Below are 22,799 nucleotides of genomic sequence, written 5' to 3'. Positions count from 1 at the left end.
AAAACCTTTTTTTTCTTCCATTTTCAGGTTGTCGGGACTCCTGATGACGTTTTGAGACATTTTATACAACTACAGCACCAGAAATGTGCTGCTGAAGCTAGTCCGTTTTTTTGAATTTTTCGTAAGGGTCCCCACTTACGACATTTCAGCAAAAAATTTTTTCCGTAAAACCTTTTTTTTCTTCCATTTTCAGGTTGTGTCGGGACTCCTGATGACGTTTTGAGACATTTTATACAACTACAGAACCAGAAATGTGCTGGTGAAGCTAGTCCGTTTTTTTTTTATTTTTCGAAAGGGTCCCCCCTTACGACATTTTAGCAAAAAAAATTTTCCGTAAAACCTTTTTTTTCTTCAATTTTCAGGTTGTGTCGGGACTCCTTATGACGTTTTGAGACATTTTATACAACTACAGCACCAGAAATGTGCTGGTGAAGCTAGTCAGTTTTTTAAAATATTTCGTAAGGGTCCCCCTTACGACATTTTAGCAAAAAATGTTTTCTGTAAATTGTGCAGTTTCTTCCATTTTTTGGTTATTTTGGGATTCCTGCTGACGTTTTGAGACATTTTATACAACTACAGCACCAGAAATGTGCTGCTGAAGCAAGTCCGTTTTTTTGAATTTTTCGTAAGGGTCCCCCCTTACGACATTTTAGCAACATTTTTTTTTTTCCGTAAAAACTTTTTTTTTCTTCCATTTTCAGGTTGTCGGGACTCCTGATGACGTTTTGAGACATTTTATACAACTACAGCACCAGAAATGTGCTGCTGAAGCTAGTCCGTTTTTTTGAATTTTTCGTAAGGGTCCCCACTTACGACAATTCAGCAAAAAAATTTTTCCGTAAAACCTTTTTTTTCTTCCATTTTCAGGTTGTGTCGGGACTCCTGATGACGTTTTGAGACATTTTATACAACTACAGAACCAGAAATGTGCTGGTGAAGCTAGTCCGTTTTTTTGAATTTTTCGTAAGGGTCCCCCCTTACGACATTTTAGCAAAAAATGTTTTCTGTAAATTGTGCAGTTTCTTCCATTTTTAGGTTATTTTGGGATTCCTGATGACGTTTTGAGACATTTTATACAACTACAGCACCAGAAATGTGCTGCTGAAGCAAGTCCGTTTTTTTTAATTTTTCGTAAGGGTCCCCCCTTACGACATTTTAGCAACATTTTTTTTTTCCGTAAAACCTTTTTTTTCTTCCATTTTCAGGTTGTTGGGACTCCTGATGACGTTTTGAGACATTTTATACAACTACAGAACCAGAAATGTGCTGGTGAAGCTAGTCCGTTTTTTTAAAATTTTTCGAAAGGGTCCCCCCTTACGACATTTTAGCAAAAATGTTTTTCCGTAAAACCTTTTTTTTCTTCAATTTTCAGGTTGTGTCGGGACTCCTTATGACGTTTTGAGACATTTTATACAACTACAGCACCAGAAATGTGCTGGTGAAGCTAGTCAGTTTTTTAAAATATTTCGTAAGGGTCCCCCTTACGACATTTTAGCAAAAAATGTTTTCTGTAAATTGTGCAGTTTCTTCCATTTTTTGGTTATTTTGGGATTCCTGCTGACGTTTTGAGACATTTTATACAACTACAGCACCAGAAATGTGCTGCTGAAGCAAGTCCGTTTTTTTGAATTTTTCGTAAGGGTCCCCCCTTACGACATTTTAGCAACATTTTTTTTTTTCCGTAAAACCTTTTTTTTCTTCCATTTTCAGGTTGTCGGGACTCCTGATGACGTTTTGAGACATTTTATACAACTACAGCACCAGAAATGTGCTGCTGAAGCTAGTCCGTTTTTTTGAATTTTTCGTAAGGGTCCCCACTTACGACATTTCAGCAAAAAATTTTTTCCGTAAAACCTTTTTTTTCTTCCATTTTCAGGTTGTGTCGGGACTCCTGATGACGTTTTGAGACATTTTATACAACTACAGAACCAGAAATGTGCTGGTGAAGCTAGTCCGTTTTTTTGAATTTTTCGTAAGGGTCCCCCCTTACGACATTTTAGCAAAAAATGTTTTCTGTAAATTGTGCAGTTTCTTCCATTTTTAGGTTATTTTGGGATTCCTGATGACGTTTTGAGACATTTTATACAACTACAGCACCAGAAATGTGCTGCTGAAGCTAGTCCGTTTTTTTTTTATTTTTCGTAAGGGTCCCCCCTGAAGACATTTTAGCAAAAAAATGTTTCTGTAAAATATGCATTTTCTTCCATTTTTAGGTTGTGTCGGGACTCCTGATGACGTTGTGAGACATTTTACACAACTACAGAACCAGAAATGTGCTGGTGAAGCTAGTCAGTTTTTTAAAATATTTCGTAAGGGTCCCCCTTACGACATTTTAGCAAAAAAAAATTTCTGTAAATTGTGCAGTTTCTTCCATTTTTTGGTTATTTTGGGATTACTGCTGACGTTTTGAGACATTTTATACAACTACAGCACCAGAAATGTGCTGCTGAAGCTAGTCCGTTTTTTTGAATTTTTCGTAAGGGTCCCCCTTACGACATTTTAGCAAAAAAAAATTTTCTGTAAAATATGCATTTTTTTCCCTTTTTAGGTTGTGTCGGGACTCCTGATGACGTTTTGAAACATTTTATACAACTATAGCACCAGAAATGTGCTGCTGAAGCAAGTCCGTTTTTTTGAATTTTTCGTAAGGGTCCCCCCTTACGACATCCATCCATTTTCTACCGCTTATTCCCTTTGGGGTTGCGGGGGTCGCTGGAGCCTATCTCAGCTACAATCGGGCGGAAGGCGGGGTACACCCTGGACAAGTCGCCACCTCATCGCAGCCCTTACGTCATTTTAGCAAAAAAAAATTTCTGTAAATTGTGCAGTTTCTTCCATTATTAGGTTATTTTGGGATTCCTGATGACGTTTTGAGACATTTTATACAACTACAGCACCAGAAATGTGCTGCTGAAGCTAGTCCGTTTTTTAAAATTTTTCGTAAGGGTCCCCCCTTACAACATTTTAGCAAAAAATGTTTTCTGTAAAATATGCATTTTCTTCCATTTTTAGGTTGTGTCGGGACTCCTGATGACGTTTTGAGACATTTTATACAACTACAGCACCAGAAATGTGCTGCTGAAGCAAGTCCGTTTTTTTGAATTTTTCGTAAGGGTCCCCCCTTATGACATTTCAGCAAAAAAATGTTTCCGTAAAACCTTTTTTTTCTTCCATTTTCAGGTTGTGTCGGGACTCCTGATGACGTTTTGAGACATTTTATACAACTACAGCACCAGAAATGTGCTGCTGAAGCAAGTCCGTTTTTTTGAATTTTTCGTAAGGGTCTCCCCTTACGACATTTAAGCAAAACATTTTTTCCGTAAAATGTGCATTTCCTTCCATTTTTAGGTTGTGTCGGGAATCCTGGTGACGTTTTGAGACATTTTATACAACTACAGCACCAGAAATGTGCTGCTGAAGCTAGTCCGTTTTTTTAAATTTTTTGTAAGGGTCCCCCCTTATGACATTTTAGCAAAATTTTTTTTCCGTACAACGTTTTTTCTTCCATTTTCAGGTTGTCGGGACTCCTGATGACGTTTTGAGACATTTTATACAACTACAGCACCAGAAATGTGCTGCTGAAGCTAGTCCGTTTTTTTGAATTTTTCGTTAGAGTCCCCCCTAAAGATATTTTAGCAAAACATTTTTTCTGTAAAATATGTATTTTCTTTCATTTTTAGGTTGTGTCGGGACTCCTGGTGATGTTTTGAGACATTTTATACAACTACAGCACCAGAAATGTGCTGCTGAAGCTAGTCCGTTTTTGTGAATTTTTCGTAAGAATCCCCCCTTACGACATTTTAGCAAAACATTTTTTCCGAAAAACCTTTTTTTTCTTACATTTTCAGGTTGTGTCGGGACTCCTGATGACGTTTTGAGACATTTTATGCAACTACAGCACCAGAAATGTGCTGCTGAAGCTAGTCCGTTTTTTTGAATTTTTCGTAAGGGTCCCCGCTTACAACATTTTAGCAAGATTTTTTGTCTGTAAAATATGCATTTTCTTCCATTTTTAGGTTGTGTCGGGACTCCTGATGATGTTTTGAGACATTTTATACAACTACAGCACCAGAAATGTGCTGCTGAAGCAAGTCCGTTTTTTTGAATTTTTCATAAGGGGCCCCCCTTACGACATTTTAGCAAAATTTTCTTTCCGTAAAACTTTTTTTTTTTTCCCGATTTCAGGTTGTGTCGGGACTCCTGATGAATTTTGAGACATTTTATACAACTACAGCACCAGAAATGTGCTGCTGAAGCTAGTCCGTTTTTTAAAATTTTTCGTAAGGGTCCTCCCTTACAACATTTTAGCAAAATTTTATTTCTGTAAAATATGCATTTTCTTCCATTTTTAGGTTGTGTCGGGACTCCTGATGACGTTTTGAGACATTTTATACAAGTACAGCACCAGAAATGTGCTGCTGAAGCAAGTCCGTTTTACGTAAAAAATGTTTTGCTAAAATGTCGTAAGGGGGGACCCTTACGAAAAATTCCAAAAAACGGACTTGCTTCAGCAGCACATTTCTGGTGCTGTACTTGTATAAAATGTCTCAAAACGTCATCAGGAGTCCCGACACAACCTAAAAATGGAAGAAAAAAAAAGGTTTTACGGAAACATTTTCTTGCTAAAATGTCGTAAGGGGGGACCATTACGAAAAATTCAAAAAAATGGCCTTGGTTCAGCAGCACATTTCTGGTGCTGTACTTGTAAAAAATGTCTCATGACGTCATCAGGAGTCCCGACACAACCTAAAAATGGAAGAAAAAAAAGGTTTTACGGGAAAAAAAAATTTGCTAAAATGTCGTAAGGGGGGACCCTTACGAAAAATTCAAAACAACGGACTTGCTTCAGCAGCACATTTCTGGTGCTGTACTTGTATAAATTGTCTCAAAACGTCATCAGGAGTCCCGACAGTACCTGAAAATGGAAGAAAAAAAAGGTTTTATAGAAAAACATTTTTGCTAAAATGTCGTAAGGGGGGACCCTAACGAAAAATTTAAAAAAAGGGACTTGCTTCAGCAGCACATTTCTGGTGCTGTAGTTGTATAAAATGTCTCAAAACGTCATCAGGAGTCCCGACTGCCTAAAAATGGAAGAAAAAAAAGGTTTTATAGAAAAAAAAATTTGCTAAAATGTCATAAGGGGGGACCTTTACGAAAAATTCAAAAAAACGGACTTGCTTCAGCAGCACATTTCTGGTGCTGTAGTTGTATAAAATGTCTCAAAACGTCATCAGGAGTCCCGACTCAACCTAAAAATGGAAGAAAAAAAAGGTTTTACGAAAAAAATGTTTTGCTAAAATGTCGTAAGGGGGGACCCTTACGAAAAATTCAAAAACACGGACTTGCTTCAGCAGCACATTTCTGGTGCTGTAGTTGTATAAAATGTCTCAAAACGTCATCAGGAGTCCCGACTGCCTGAAAATGGAAGAAAAAAAAGGTTTTATAGAAAAAAAAATTTGCTAAAATGTCATAAGGGGGGACCTTTACGAAAAATTCAAAAAAACGGACTTGCTTCAGCAGCACATTTCTGGTGCTGTAGTTGTATAAAATGTCTCAAAACATCATCAGGAGTCCCGACTGCCTGAAAATGGAAGAAAAAAAAGGTTTTATGGAAAACATTTTTTGCTAAAATGTCGTAAGGGGGGACCCTTACAAAAAATTCAATAAAACGGACTTGCTTCAGCAGCACATTTCTAGTGCTGTAGTTGTATAAAATGTCTCAAAACGTCATCAGGAGTCCCGACACAACCTAAAAATGGAAGAAAAAAAAGGTTTTTCGGAAAAAAATGTTTGCTAAAATGTCGGATGGGGGAACCCATACGAAAAATTCAAAAAAACGGACTTGCTTCAGCAGCACAATTCTGGTGCTGTAGTTGTATAAAATGTCTCAAAACGTCATCGGGAGTCCCGACACAACCTAAAAATGGAAGAAAAAAAAGGTTTTACGGAAAACATTTTTTGCTAAAATGTCATAAGGGGGGACCCTTACGAAAAATTAAAAAAAAGGACTTGTTTCAGCAGCACATTTCTGGTGCTGTAGTTGTATAAAATGTCTCAAAACTTCATCAGGAGTCCCGACACAACCTAAAAATGGAAGAAAAAAAAGGTTTTACGGAAAAAAATGTTTGCTAAAATGTCGTAAGGGGGGACCCTTACGAAAAATTCAAAAAAACGGACTTGCTTCAGCAGCACATTTATGGTGCTGTAGTTGTAAAAAATGTCTCAAAACGTCATCGGGAATCCCGACACAACCTAAAAATGGCAAAAAAAAAGGTTTTATGGAAACATTTTTTTGCTAAAATGTCGTACGAAAAATAAAAAAAAACGGACTTGCTTCAGCAGCACATTTCTGGTGCTGTAGTTGTAAAAAATGTCTCAAAACGTCATCGGGAATCCCGACACAACCTAAAAATGGCAAAAAAAAAAGGTTTTACGGAAACATTTTTTTGCTAAAATGTCGTACGAAAAATTCAAAAAAACGGACTTGCTTCAGCAGCACATTTCTGGTGCTGTAGTTGTAAAAAATGTCTCAAAACATCATCAGGAGTCCCGACTGCCTGAAATTGGAAGAAAAAAAAAGTTTTTTGGAAAAACATTTTTGCTAAAATGTCGTAAGGGGGGACCCTTACGAAAAATTCAAAAAAACGGACTTGCTTCAGCAGCACATTTCTGTTGCTGTAGTTGTATAAAATGTCTCAAAACGTCATCAGGAGTCCCGACACAAAATAAAAATGGAAGAAAAAAAAGGTTTTACGGAAATTTTTTTTTGCTAAAATGTCGTAAGGGGGGGACCCTTACGAAAAATTTAAAAAAACGGACTTGCTTCAGCAGCACATTTCTGGTGCTGTAGTTGTATAAAATGTCTCAAAACGTCATCAGGAGTCCCGACACAACCTAAAAATGGAAGAAAAAAAAGGTTTTACGGAAACATTTTTTTGCTAAAATTTCGTAAGGGGGACCCTTACGAAAAATTCAAAAAAACGGACTTGCTTCAGCAGCACATTTCTGGTGCTGTAGTTGTATAAAATGTCTCAAAACATCATCAGGAGTTCCGACTGCCTGAAAATGGAAGAAAAAAAAGGTTTTATGGAAAACATTTTTTGTTAAAATGTCATAAGGGGGGACCCTTACAAAAAATTCAAAAAAACGGACTTGCTTCAGCAGCACATTTCTGGTGCTGTAGTTGTATAAAATGTCTCAAAACATCATCAGGAGTCCCGACTGCCTGAAAATGGAAGAAAAAAAAGGTTTTATGGAAAAAAAAATTTCTTAAAATGTCGTAAGAAGGGGACCCTTACGAAAAATTCAAAAAAACAGACTTGCTTCAGCAGCAGATTTCTAGTGCTGTAGTTGTATAAAATGTCTCAAAACGTCATCAGGAGTCCCGACACAACCTAAAAATGGAAGAAAAAAAAAAGGTTTTACGGAAAAAATGTTTTGCTAAAATGTCGTAAGGGGGGACCCTTACGAAAAATTCAAAAAAACGAACTTGCTTCAGCAGCACATTTCTTGTGCTGTAGTTGTATAAAATGTCTCAAAACGTCATCAGGAGTCCCAACACAACCTAAAAATGGAAGAAAAAAAAGGTTTTACGGAAAAAATGTTTTGCTAAAATGTCGTAAGGGGGGACCCTTACGAAAAATTCAAAAAAACGGACTTGCTTCAGCAGCACATTTCTGGTGCTGTAGTTGTATAAAATGTCTGAAAACATCATCAGGAGTCCCGACTGCCTGAAAATGGAAGAAAAAAAAGGTTTTATAGAAAAAAACTTTTGCTAAAATGTCGCAAGGGGGGACCCTTATGAAAAATTAAAAAAAACGGACCTGCTTCAGCATTACATTTCTAGTGCTGTAGTTGTATAAAATGTCTCAAAACATCATCAGGAGTCCCGACACAACCTAAAAATGGAAGAAAAAAAATGTTTTACGGAAAAAATGTTTTGCTAAAATGTCATAAGGGGGGACCCTTACAAAAAATTCAAAAAAACGGACTTGCTTCTGCAGCACATTTCTGGTGCTGTATTGTATAAAATGTCTCAAAACGTTATCAGGAGTCCCGACAGTACCTGAAAATGGAAGAAAAAAAAGGTTTTACGGAAAAAGAATGTTGCTAAAATGTCGTAAGGGGGGACCCTTACGAAAAATTCAAAAAAAAGAAACTTGCTTCAGCAGCACATTTCTGGTGTTGTAGTTGTATAAAATGTCTCAAAACGTCATCAGGAGTCCCGACAGTACCTGAAAATGGAAGAAAAAAAAAAGGTTTTACGGAAAAAAATATTTGCTAAAATCTCGTAAGGGGGGACCCTTATGAAAAATTCAAAAAAACGGACTTGCTTCAGCAGCACATTTCTGGTGCTGTAGTTGTATAAAATGTCTGAAAACATCATCAGGAGTCCCGACTGCCTGAAAATGGAAGAAAAAAAAAAGGTTTTACGGAAAAAAATATTTGCTAAAATCTCGTAAGGGGGGACCCTTACGAAAATTTCAAAAAAACCGACTTGCTTCAGCAGCACATTTCTGGTGCTGTAGTTGTATAAAATGTCTCAAAACGTCATCAGGAGTCCCGACACAACCTAAAAATGGAAGAAAAAAAAGGTATTACGGAAATTTTTTTTTGCTAACATGTCGTAAGGGGGGACCCTTACGAAACATTCAAAAAAACGGACTTGCTTCAGCAGCACATTTCTGGTGCTGTAGTTGTATAAAATGTCTCAAAACGTCATCAGGAGTCCCGACACAACCTAAAAATGGAAGAAAATGCATATTTTACAGAAATTTTTTTTTGCTAAAATTACGAAAAATTCAAAAAAACGGACTAGCTTCAGCAGCACATTTCTGGTGCTGTAGTTGTATAAAATGTCTCAAAACGTCACCAGGAGTCCCGACACAACCTGAAAATGGAAGAAAAAAAAGGTTTTACGGAAAAAAAATGTTGCTAAAATGTCGTAAGGGGGGACCCTTACGAAAAATTCAAAAAAACGGACTTGCTTCGCAGCACATTTCTGGTGTTTTAGTTGTATAAAATGTCTCAAAACGTCATCAGGAGTCCCGACATAACCTGAAAATGGAAGAAAAAAAGGTTTTACGGAAAAAAAAAAATCCTAAAATGGGAGTCATCAGGAGTCCCGACACAACCTAAAAATGTAACAATTTCCTTACTTTCGTACAAAGATATCGACCGATATTCTGTCTGGTCGGTGGAACCAATCAGATGTTAGGACCCGCCCACTGACTTTGATGGCTGAGTTTGACAGATAAAATACATTTATGTGTTTAGATCCATTTGTAATGAATTATCAAATTTAAGTATTTTTTAAAGATGCATTTATTTATTTAATTTTGTCCCATTTGACCCTCCATATTTTTGGAACACCAAGACTTCCACAATATGGACTCATTTAGCCTTTTCAAATCAAGAACACACTTATTCCAGGATGCTTATTCACCTTAATTTGAGCTTTTTCTATTTTTTTTATCCAAACTGACATTTTCTGTTTTATATTGTTCAATGTTGTAATGTTTGTATCGTCTCTAGAAAGGCACCTTATAAATACAATTGATTATTATTATTCATATTTTTTTAAACAGAGGATTTGGTCCTTTTAAATCATCTCCAACCTTTTTTTTTCTTCCTGAGAACTCATTTTTTGTCATGTTTATTTTCACAGCTTCTTTCAAGCCAAACAAAGGAAATAAGCTTATTTTGTCGGAGCACATTTGTATCACTACTAGAGGTATTTGGACAAAAATACAGGATTTAGCGTTTTATTTGTATGACCAGCAACATTTCAATGGCACTATATGTAGGACATTACAATACTGTACTGCCGTCTACTGGTGACTTTTGGCTACCGCACGATAAATTGACGTGTAGGCGAGAGGCAGGAGCTTAGTTTCACTTTCACTTTGCCTTTTACCTCATTTTTCATTATAATCAGAATAAAACACAGGACCAAAATGTATCGTTTAATAGGTGAATAATACAAGAATATAGACATCATTTTAGTTAGTGAAACAATTACAACAGAATAATAAAAGTAATCTTTTCATTACAAACAACAGTTTTGACAAAGTCAATAATGCAAAATAAATGTAGAAAATCAAAAAGTGATCACGCTCCTGATTTACTCCAAAGCTTTGAGTCTTCTGCGCATGACACATCTCGCGAGAGCAGAACAATCTTAGGCGAGAGTAGTACCGTCTTGTAACGTCAAGCGTGCCAACTGTCGTGAAAGCACATTGACGCAGAAAGAAGCGAAAATGACGCTAATTAGTCAGTTTTATTATTTGTTCTTAAGTTTGTAAAAATTGTATGTCGTATAAAATCCATCTTTGAGTCTTTATTTCAGAAAAAAAAAATCGTCTCAGTGCGCGAGAAGCTTCTCGTGCTAGCTAGCTGAGCTTGCTAGTTAGCTTAGCGTGATAGCTGCTAACAAAGAGACGCGGACGTTATCAACACATCGCTAAGTAGAGATCAAATGTGAGTGTAAAGTGTTGTGATTGTGTGAAAATGTGCGAAAGAACGATAGCAAAGTATGAGGAGGAACTGTGTCCAACAAAAGAGGAGAAGGAGCGACAACATCAACTACTGGACGCTGTTTTCAAGAAACATCAAGTTGTGTTACACAGAACAGGTTTGTTGACTTCTTACTCTCACATCTTTACTAACTTTATATTTCATTAGTAACACTTTTCTTCAATAGGAAGATGCTTTGTCTTGTGGGGATGATGCAATGCTTTCATTTAGATTCTTCATGAAAACGAGACAGTTTGAGGTTGATGTTCCTCTCAGTTTGTAACAATGTGTGATTGATTGATTGAAGGACTTATGAGAAGTTTGCATAGGAAAGGGTACACTTTCATCACGGTACACATTGACTGCTACAAGAAAGCCTGACATGGTTTCACTTGAAATATTTGTTTAACTCACACAGATAGAACACAACATATGCAGAAAGTAGCATTTAAAAGACAACAATACTGTAGGAAAATAAAAGCAAAATACTTTGTTATATTCCCAGTTACGAGTAGCCGCAACATGTAATGTCTTTTCTTTGAAGGAAGTAAGGGATTTACACTCCTTTATGGCTATTGATATGAAGTTCCACATTTTGGTGGTATAGCAGGCAAACAAATTGGAACCTTTTTCTGAGGGAAATCTGGGTTGAATGTGATTTGTACAACTACCTCTGGTGTTATAATGGTGAATGTATTTTGAAGGATCTAGACAGGTACATGGGTATTTTAGTGGTATGGTGTATCTTGTACACCAGACCAACTGCAAGAAGATGTACTCTGTCGGCCACCAAGAGCCTCCCCACGTTAAGGAAATGGTTGGCGGAAAGGTGAGCCCGAGATGGACGGTTGAGTAGAAGCCCAATCATTTTGTTTTGGCTGTCTGGAGTTGGTTTTTCAGGGCTTTTAAGGCGTCACGGTACCAAACATGAACTCCGTAGTCAAAGTGGGGTTAAATAAGTGCTTAAAGGGGAACATTATCACCAGACCTATGTAAGCGTCAATATATACCTTGATGTTGCAGAAAAAAGACCATATATTTTTTTAACCGATTTCCGAACTCTAAATGGGTGAATTTTGGCGAATTAAACGCCTTTCTATTATTCGCTCTCGGAGCGATGACGTCACAACGTGACGTCCAATCGGGAAGCAATCCGCCATTTTCTCAAACACCGAGTCAAATCAGCTCTGTTATTTTTCATTTTTTCGACTGTTTTCCGTACCTTGGAGACATCATGCCTCGTCGATGTGTTGTCGGAGGGTGTAACAACACGAACAGGGACGGATTCAAGTTGCACCAGTGGCCCAAAGATGCCAAAGTGGCAAGAAATTGGACGTTTGTTCCGCACACTTTACCGACGAAAGCTATGCTACGACAGAGATGGCAAGAATGTGTGGATATCCTGCGACACTCAAAGCAGATGCATTTCCAACGATAAAGTCAAAGAAATCTGCCGCCAGACCCCCATTGAATCTGCCGGAGTGTGTGAGCAATTCAGGGACAAAGGACCTCGGTAGCACGGCAAGCAATGGCGGCAGTTTGTTCCCGCAGACGAGCGAGCTAAACCCCCTGGATGTCTTGGCTCACACCGTCCCTTATGCCACCGAAGATGATCAAGAGAAGAATATCGACCCTAGCTTCCCTGGCCTGCTGACATCAACTTCAAAACTGGACAGATCAGCTTTCAGGGAAAGAGCGCGGATGAGGGTATGTCTACAGAATATATTAATTGATGAAAATTGGGCTGTCTGCACTCTCAAAGTGCATGTTGTTGCCAAATGTATTTCATATGCTGTAAACCTAGTTCATAGTTGTTAGTTTCCTTTAATGCCAAACAAACACATACCAATCGTTGGTTAGAAGGCGATCGCTGAATTCGTCCTCGCTTTCTCCCGTGTCGCTGGCTGTCGTGTCGTTTTCGTCGGTTTCTCTTGCATACGGTTCAAACCGATATGGCTCAATAGCTTCAGTTTCTTCTTCAATTTCGTTTTCGCTACCTGCCTCCACACTACAACCATCCGTTTCAATACATGCGTAATCTGTTAAATCGCTTAAGCCGCTGAAATCCGAGTCTGAATCCGAGCTAATGTCGCTATAGGTTGCTGTTCTTTCCGCCATGTTTGTTTGTGTTGGCTTCACTATGTGACGTCACAGGAAAATGGACGGGTGTTTATAACGATGGTTAAAATCAGGCACTTTGAAGCTTTTTTTAGGGATATTGCGTGATGGGTAAAATTTTGAAAAAAACTTCGAAAAATATAATAAGCCACTGGTAACTAATTTTTAATGGTTTTAACCATTCTGAAATTGTGATAATGTTCCCCTTTAAGTGTATTTCTGCCCACCAGTGGGACGATCCTACTATGTAAGAACTAGGGTTGTACGGTATACCGGTATTAGTATAGTACCGCGATACTAATTAATCATATTCGGTACTATACTGCCTCTAAAAAGTACTATTTCTATGATTACATCAATATTTTTTGGCATCACAACATCTTCTTTCTTTAAAAAAAAAAAATATATATATTATCTTTGTAAAGAGAGAAAATATGTCCCTGGACACATGAGGACTTTGAATATGACCAACGTATGATCCTGTAACTACTTGGTATCAGATTGATACCCAAATTTGTGGTGTCATCCTAAACTAATGTAAAGTCTCAATCAACAGAAGAATAAGTGATTATTATATTTTAACAGAAGTGTAGATAAAACATGCTAAAACAGGAAATAAGCAGATATTAACAATAACTGAACAAGTAGATTAATAATCCATTTTCTACCACTTGTCCTTAATAATGTTGACAAAATAATAGAATATAAATGACACAATTTGTTACTGCATATGTCAGCAGACTAAATTAGGAGCTTTTGTTTGTTTACGTCGTACTAAAAGACAAGTTGTCTAGTATGTTCACTATTTTATTCAGGGACAAACTTGCAATAAAAAACATATCTTTAATGTACCCTAAGATTTTTTGTTAAAATAAAGCCAATAATGCACTTTTTTGTGGTCCCTTTTATTTAAAAAAGTATCAAAATACATTTTTGTACAGGTCCCGGTACCAAAATATTGGTATCAGGACAACGCTAGTGAGAACAGAATTTTTCGGTTGATTCTTTGACTAACTTAGTAGTAATTTTTTCACTGGAGAGATTAGTCTCTATGATGCAGCCAAGATAGGTAATCTAATTTTTGTTTGTTATAATATTGTCACCCACTTTGACTGTGAAGTTATTTACTTTTCTGAGGTTAGGAATTGACCCAAAGACCTGTGTACTTGCAAGTACCAAGGGCGAGTCTTAATGTGCCAGTTTGTCATTGAAAGTCTTGCTAGTCTAGGTTTTGAGGATTGTAGCTTTGCTTGTTTTATGGCCATCAGCCTCGGTTCTATGTTCTTTACGGGTACTGAAAATGATGGAATGATCACTTAAGCCGCATACAGTAGTTCCACTTGTGGTGATCTTAGACTGGTCAGAAGTAACCACGAGGTCTATGAAGGTTTAAAAGGACTCACTCACCCTGGTAGTTTGCTTAATGAGCTAAGTGAGGCAATGTTGGTGGCAGAGCTTAGTGAACGTTTTAAAAATGGGTGCATCCTTTCAGGACATATCTGTGTTCCAGTCCCCAAGAAGATGTAAACCTGTATCAACATGTTTACACAAAACTCACACACTCACTAAATACATTTTATACTCTGATCAAACATAATCATTTCACTTCCTGATTCTGACCTACATGCATCAATAAGTGAAAGTAAACATTTATTTTCAATAATCAAAGTAGCCAACACTTGATTTATTAAAAGAACATAAAGGTGACTGACTTTCCTTCAGCGTGTCGTAGATGGTCTAGTCTACAATTCCTAAAGAGGAATTGTTGATGAAGATACACCATAAAACAGCACATAGTAAAACATGTTTTGGTAAAAGTTCCTTTTGGCCCAGCCACCAAAATGACCACAAAAAAGTATTTTGCATGATGACAATAACATACCATGAATGTTTTTTTAAGTGATTTTAGAGGGTTTTTTTTTTCTTTCCATTATATTGAAGTTATGGTAATGACTATGTCATTACAAGATTGTGGTTAAATTTAGAGATAAAGTTTAGGTGTCATAGACCGTATACAGAATAAAATATTCACACATTTTACATCAGTGAGTGTAAAGTTAAGAATGCCTCAATCAATGCTGCCTCGTACTTATATAAAGTTTTCAAATTGCCTCCCATCAAATTTCTAAGTCTGTTTTTGTACTCACTGTACCACTTTTGAATTCATTTTAGTGGCTGGGACAAGAGGAGGTATTTCCCGCATTTGTATTGGTTGTTTTGCTACACACTTTTAACACTACACACAAAAGAACACAAATAATGTCATGGTTTTAACAGTGTCAGTCCAAAACTATTTCTTTTTTCTCTTGATCTTATTTACTTATTTACCCAGCAGACGTCCAGCAGCCCCCTCACATTAAAGAGGAAGAGGAAGATCCACAGCCCCCACACATTAAAGAGGAAGAGGAGGAAGTGTGGATCACTCAGGAGGGAGAGTGTCTTCTAGGGCAGGAGGAGGATGATGTCAGCAAGTTTCCACTGACTGTTGTCTCTGTGAAGACTGAAGAGCATGAAGACAAACCACCTGAGTCCTCACAGCTTCATCACAGTCCAAGTAAGCACATATCATTTTATTCTCAGGGCATTCAATCCATCACAACTGGACTGTTCACTTTGTCTTATTTTTATTTTTTAAATTTTTTTTGTCCTGTCCAGCTTCTCATGCAAATCATATAGTAGATGTAGATGCCCAAATCAGCTGTTCAGATTTACTTTACAAAAGAGAAGTGTAGGATACTTCTCTTGTTGCCTTATTTGTATTTGACTTTATTAAATGTATTTATATTATCATTTGGTGCAGCCGGGCCGGAGCAGGAGGGGATAGAAAGAGAAAAAAAGGAAGACAGAGGGGGAAATTGTGGGGACAAGAGGGGGATGAGACAGAGAGACAAAAACAACAGCAAACACAGCAATAACAACAACAACAACAACAGCAGCAATAGAGCAACACCAGCAAATACGGTATGTACAAATATGATGGTAAAAGTGATAGCAAAGAAGCAGTTAGCGAAATAAGAAAAAAATACAGAAATTACAATGAGTATTATTACACTACAAATGGAGCAATACAAATACCAATAGAAATAGAGCTATTGATAATGTACAATACCAATAATTTACCTCTATTATCAACAATACAGTTGTTCAAATGCAACAATACATATACGTAATGATAACTTGAGATACGAAAGAATGCAGAAAATGGAGGGGAAGAAAGAGAAGCAACCTATATTAACCTTGTAGATTGTTATAGTAACAATAGGTTAAGCGACCGGCAACCACACGCCAACAGGATCACGGAGACCAGCCAGCGCCAGCCCGCCAGTCAGCCTACACGCCAACATGTAAACAAGAGACATTAACACCTCCCCCACCAAAAGACCCCACCACCGCAACCCAAACCCGCACAAACACACCACCGACCAAACAACCGAGACACAGTATCTAGACCAGACAAGGGGGCCGCGCCGCTACTGCATCAAGTCACCAACACAGACCCCACAGCGCAAGGTCGGGCCACACAAGTACGGACCCCACCCAACAGGAAGCAAGACCGGCGCGACGCCACGGACAAATAAATAATACAATTTTTAAAAATAATTAAAATAATAATAATGAATGAGGGCAGCACGGTGGAAGAGGGGTTAGTGCGTCTGCCTCACAATACGAAGGTCCTGAGTAGTCTTGGGTTCAATCCTGGGCTCGGCATCTTTCTGTGTGGAGTTTGCATGTCCTCCCCGTGACTGCGTGGGTTCCCTCCGGGTACTCCGGCTTCCTCCCACCTCCAAAGACATGCACCTGGGGATAGGTTGATTGGCAACACTAAATGGTCCCTAGTGTGTGAATGTGAGTGTGAATGTTGTCTGTCTATCTGTGTTGGCCCTGCGATGAGGTGGCGACTTGTCCAGGGTGTACCCCGCCTTCCACCCGATTGTAGCTGAGATAGGCTCCAGCGCCCCTCGCGACCCCAAAGGGAATAAGCGGTAGAAAATGGATGGATGAATAGTTTGTCCGGTATCATGTTGAATTTTTGACCACTCTTCTTGACAAAATTGGTGCAGTTCAGCTAAATGTGTTGGTTTTCTGACATGGACTTGTTTCTTCCACACGTTTAAGTCAGGACTTCAGGAAGGCCATTCCAAAACCTTGATTCTAGCCTAATTTAGCCATTCTGTTACCACTTTTGAGGTGTGTTTGGGGTCATTGTCCTGTTGGAACACCCGATTGCGCCCAAGACCCAACCTCCGGGCTGATGATTTTAGCTTGTCCTAAGGAATTTGGAGGTAATCCTCCTTTTTCATTGTCCCATTTAAAACACCATTTCCAAAACAGGCCCAGAGCATAATACTACTACCACCCTGCTTGACATGGGAATAAAGGCCTCACCTTTTCTCCTCCAAACATATTGCTGGGTATTGTGGCCAAACAGCTCCATTTTTGTTTCATCTGACCACAGAACTTTCCTCCAGAAGGTCTTATCTTTGGCCATGTGATGTCAGATGAAACTACTTTTTACTACATTTTCCAGATAGCTTGCCCATCACTGTCTATTTGGCCTACCTCACATGTCAATAGTTTGAATTCTGCAAAGTAAAATACAGTAACACATTATTTGTGTTGTGGGGCGGTACAGCTCGGTTGGTAGAGTGGTCGTGCCAGCAACTTGAGGGTTCCAGGTTCAATCCCTACTTCTGCCAACCTAGTCACTGCCGTTGTGTCCTTGGGCAAGACACTTTACCCACCTGCTCCCAGTGCCATCCACACTGGTTTAAAAATGTAACTTAAATATTGGGTTTCACAATGTAAAGTGCTTTGAGTCACTAGAGAAAAGCGCTATATAAATATAATTCACTTCACTTCACTCATGTTCTGCAGACGTCCAGCGGGTGTCAGCAGAGAGTCAAGAAGAGATTCCCTCCAAGCAGCAGGAGTGGAGCTCCAGTGTGGGACAGAAGGAGCTACAGGCCCTCTCCCACATTAAAGAGGAAGAGGAGGAACTGTGGGAGCAGCTTCAAAGGTTGGAGGAGGCTAATGATGAAGATGAAGCTCAGTCCTTACAGCTTCATCACAATCAAAGTGAGGAGAACAGAGGGGCGGAGCTTGTAAGTCAACACATCACAGAAGCTGATGGAGAGCATTGTGAAGATATAAAGTCAGAACCAGACAGCATCTTTGCTCCACTGTCAGACATGGACCACATGATGTCAGACTCTTCTGATCACAGTGACCACATCCAAAAACCTCTGGAGAGTAAAAATGAGTCTAAAGGTGATAGGAGACATCACACTAACAACAAACACTTTGACTGCTCTGAATGTGGGAAATCATTTAGACTGAAGACTAATTTAACAAGACACGTGAGAATACATACTGGAGAGAAACCTTTTACTTGCTCTGTTTGCAAGAAGAGTTTCTCCACAAAACATTACATGAACACACACATGAGAACACACACTGGAGAGAAACCGTTTTCTTGCTCAGCTTGTGCTAAAAGATTCAACACTAAGAAGAACATGATATTACACATGAGAAGACACACAGGTGATAAACCTTTTACTTGCTCCGTTTGTAAGAAGGGTTTCTCCAGAAAGAAAATCATGACCACACACATGAGAACACACACTGGTGAGAAACCTTTTACTTGCTCCGTTTGTAAGAAGAGTTTCTCCAGGAAGGAAACCGTGACCACACACATGAGAACACACACTGGGGAGAAACCGTTTAATTGCACTGTGTGTGATAAAACATTCAGGTTTAAGAATCAGGTCAGTAAACACAAGTGTGTAACAGTCATGGAAGCTGCAGGGATTTAAAAACACTTAAACAGTGATTGTGCTAAATGTAGTTTAAAAACCCAGCATGTTTAATATGAATGTATATTTGATGTTGTATGTAGTGCTTCTCATCTTCTAGTCTTATATGTTGGCCTGGAGTTGTGTGCATGTATTGAATATTATATATGTAGCTACTATTTTATTCTATTTTCTCATTGTTAAAGCGAGGACATATTATTTTCATTTGTTTTTTTTCACACATTTTTTCTATTGCATCTTATTGATGTTATTATCCAATTAAAAGTATGAATGAATAAAATGGTTAACAAACTGTGGACTCTGGTAGATTAGCAGCATTGTTACATCATGGATGTTAACTACTGTAAAACATCAACAAAGAAGAAAAAGGCTGAAGTTAGCAACATATCACTGAACTTTAGAGCCATCGTGAGTGGAGTTGCTTTTTATTGCTGAATTTGTACTTATTTCACCTCACATCTTCACTTTTAATCCTAAAGTCTTCTTCAAATATATTGTTGTAGGCTTCTAAGATTTATTTTTCTGATGTGTGTGTAGTCTGTGGAAAGGGTTGTTGTCCCTTGTGGATCCAATTGTTTACTTGCACAGATACATCTTCATCTTCATCATCATCAGGCATTATCTGTGCACTCTGGACAAAACCTTAGCATTAATGTTTTAATATAAGTGTTACCTATTTATTCCTTGATTATAAGACTAAAATTACAGCTTTAAGCACTGTATTGTACTGTATTGTATATGTGACAACAGTATCAGCTTCCTAGATGACCTTAACAACTACTTTGCGAGGTTTGAGGCACTTAACACCACTTGAACGCATCACAATTAAATTATCCCCTCAACTCCCCCCAAAATGGATTAACTCGCTGGAATAAAAAAGACAATGTAACATACATCCATAAACGTGGACGCATATAGTGCAATTTATTTATCCGTACGGTAATCTATTTATTTATTTATATATATTTATGTATTATGTATAAATATTTATTTATTTATATATGCACCTTATTGCTTTTTTATCCTGCACTACCATGAACGTATGTAACGAAATTTTGTTCTTATCTGTGCTGTAAAGTTCAAATTTGAATGACAATAAAAAGGAAGTCTAAGTCTAAGTCTAAGTCTCTATCACTGTTACTGGGGCTGCAGGTTGAAGCAGAGGAAGAGGGGCGTGCTTCGTCATCTCTGTCGCTGCTTCTCCACGTGTCGAAGACACAACACGGTTCTCGAATGTTCAGGTTATGTGCAGCCTGAAAATGTTTCAACATGCTTGTTGTACTTCCCCCCCCTTACATGAGAGCGAAGCCTGGCAATAATTGCATATTGCCCTTTCCTCGTTGTATTTTTTTGTAAAATAATGCCATGCCCTGGGGGGGGGGGGGGTTTACCCACATATGTGGTCCTCTCCAAGGTTTCTCATAGTCATTCACATCGACATCCCACTGGGGTGAGTTTTTCCTTGCCCTTATGTGGGCTCTGTACCGAGGATGTCGTTGTGGCTTGTGCAGCCCTTTGAGACACTTGTGATTTAGGGCTATATAAATAAACATTCATTGATTGATTGATCTTTATTGTTAGTTGGCACTAGGGATGTAACAATAAAGGGTATAATTGATAACCATGGTAAAACGGTTAGTATTACCACTTTAAATAAACATTATCAAAAAAAACACGATAGATAACTGCACGGTATGACTGGTTCCTGCACGCAAACTGAAATGCTAACATGAAAACAACAGACAATAACGTCTTTGCCCATAAAGAAAGAACATACCCCAATCTAAATGTATACAAACAAATTGCTGTCTAAGCAATTAAGCTACTTAGTTGTGCACATTGACCCTACATGATTGTTCTCTATTAGAGGAATACCTCAGGAGACTGTGTTATAGAGAGTTTTTTTCCGAATTTAAATATGTTTTCTGAATGTATAGTTCTTTATTTTCCGTAATTGCTTGCGGACTTCAGAGGGTTAGTCGAAACTGAAGCGGGGGAGGTCCTTTCGTCCTCCGCCGGGGGTGTGTCCTCAAAGGACAATTTTCTTTTCAACGTCAGCATGCTTTTCCAATTCCGACTGCTTGGAAACAGGTTGTCAATTTTCTCCTTCATTTCCCCCATACGCTCTCTCCATGCCACGATGGGTACGACCACAACCGGTGTAAACACCCCACATTCAGAGTTGAAAGTCTCCAGTGAAAAGACGTGAGGCTTGGTCGGATAGGGACCGGTGATTTTAGGAGCACGAAGACTGGCGCGGAAAAACCAACGACCCGAAGCCGAAGATTTTGTCTCCCAAGTAGCGCTGAACAGAATTCTTCTCTCGCTCAGTAAGTAGACAAGCTTCTTTTTACGCGTTTATCGACCGGAGAAGTATCACGCCACAGCAAATCGTCCATCCCAATCCACGGTAGATAGCGATGAAACGTTCGCGAAAGGGCTTCCGTCTCTGTTCTCTTTCAGCTAAAATAAGCAGACATCTCCCGTCTCGTATCTGAAAACGTATCCAAAAGATCCATCCATCCCGTAAGCTTCCAAACCCCATTTCTCACGCAAAGACTCGGATGCCAGCATTTGAGTACGACTCAGAAAAACCCTACTTTTCTGCGGGGTGTCGTGGTAAGTTTTCAACACACTATTTTTATAAATGGTCACCGGTGTTTCGCTAATCATGGCTGAAATGAATGAATGTCCATAGCGTACTCACAAAGTCTTTACTGCATCCAAAATACCAACCGCGCAACCGTTTACTGAGTGTTGTAACCGTTTACTGAGTGTTGTAACCCCCTCCTCATTTTTCCCACGACGTCATTCAACCCCCTCCACCATTTTCCCACGAACCTCATTAATATTCAACCGCATTTGACCCCGCATCCATCAAATTTGACAGATGGTCAACCTCATTCATATTCATAAGCACCTGTTGCCTTTGTTTCTTTTGTTTCCTTTGTTTCTGTTGTTCTCTAGCCCCGCCCCCTGCCCTAATTGATCCATCAAAATTTTGGACAAAAAGTAGGGACCTAATTCTCTCGTCAGTCAACCCCAGGGCAGCTGTGGCTATGAAAGTAGCTTACCACCACCAGGTGTGAATGAATGATGGGTTCTCACTTCTCTGTAAAGCGCTTTGAGTGTCTAGAAAATAGCTATAAAAATCTAATCCATTATCATTATTATTGTTATTAGATTGATACTAATGTACATTGTAATATTATTAACACACACAAAAGTACCGAAAAGTGGTACAGTTGAGGACTGGTGTCGATTTCAAAGTCCCGGAATTTGTGCCGTATCGGTTGAAATGTGAACGGTACCTATCCCTACCAGCAATTGTTGTACTGGAAACTAACTTACAAACACAACTTCATCACACACAATACTCCACTATGGAATTGTTGTTATATTAAAATGAGAAACAAATCCATCTTTGTACAGCAATGGTTTGAAAAAGGCATTTGGTCGCTGATGCACTTATTGACTGATAAAAGTATTTTTATTATTTGAAGATTTCATTAAGTACGACCTGCAAATAGACACAAATATTTAAAAAATAAATAAAAGCTTTTGTTTAAAATATTCTAAATACAGCATATAATGTTTTTCAGAACTCTTTTCTAAACTTTCTGGGCTTTTGGAGGATGGACACAATATTACAGATTTGAAACTCTGAAATTAGACAATTCTTTACTATTTCTTTTTTGCTGTATTTTCTGTGGAACAAAACAAACAAACAAAAAATACAAATAATTTGAAAGTTTCCATTCTTCCAAAGGCAAAGGAGTTTAAAAAAAAAACAAAAACGGAATTGACCACTTAAAATACATTTTAGGATGTTGTTTTGCAATTAAAGACAACACTTGTTCTTTCTGTGATAAGGAAACAAAATAAACAGTTTATTTTATGAATGTATGCAAAGTAAATCTTTGTGGGATGATGTACAATATTGGCTTTTGCCTGACACTCCAAACTTCCATCCATCCATTTTCTACCGCTTATTCCCTTTGGGGTCGCGGGGGGCTCTGGAGCCTATCTCAGCTACAATCGGGCGGAAGGCGGGGTACACCCTGGACAAGTCGCCACCTCATCGCAGGGCCAACACAGATAGACAGACAACATTCACACTCACATTCACACACTAGGGCCAATTTAGTGTTGCCAATCAACCTATCCCCAGGTGCATGTCTTTGGAAGTGGGAGGAAGCCGGAGTACCCGGAGGGAACCCACGCAGTCACGGGGAGGACATGCAAACTCCACACAGAAAGATCCCGAGCCCGGGATTGAACCCAAGACTACTCAGGACCTTCGTATTGTGAGGCAGATGCACTAACCCCTCTGCCACTGTGAAGCCCCACTCC

At 38.6% G+C, this 22,799-nt stretch overlaps 1 protein-coding gene across 1 annotated transcript; it reads left to right on the top strand.

Annotated features, from left to right (window-relative positions):
* Positions 1 to 10,192: 10,192 nt before the first annotated feature.
* Positions 10,193 to 18,651, top strand: LOC133575744 (uncharacterized). The gene is made up of 3 exons (XM_061928558.1): positions 10,193 to 10,633; positions 14,969 to 15,187; positions 17,509 to 18,651. Exons 1-3 carry the CDS (start codon positions 10,510 to 10,512, stop codon positions 18,444 to 18,446), a joined length of 1,281 nt encoding a protein of 426 aa, XP_061784542.1. The 5' UTR covers positions 10,193 to 10,509; the 3' UTR covers positions 18,447 to 18,651.
* Positions 18,652 to 22,799: the final 4,148 nt, after the last annotated feature.

Source organism: Nerophis lumbriciformis, linkage group LG33 (genome assembly GCF_033978685.3).
Source record: "Nerophis lumbriciformis linkage group LG33, RoL_Nlum_v2.1, whole genome shotgun sequence".
NCBI classification, from domain to species: Eukaryota; Metazoa; Chordata; class Actinopteri; order Syngnathiformes; family Syngnathidae; genus Nerophis; species Nerophis lumbriciformis.
The sequence above is the reverse complement of the archived record's forward strand: the minus strand, read 5'-3'. Positions and strand labels throughout refer to the sequence as shown.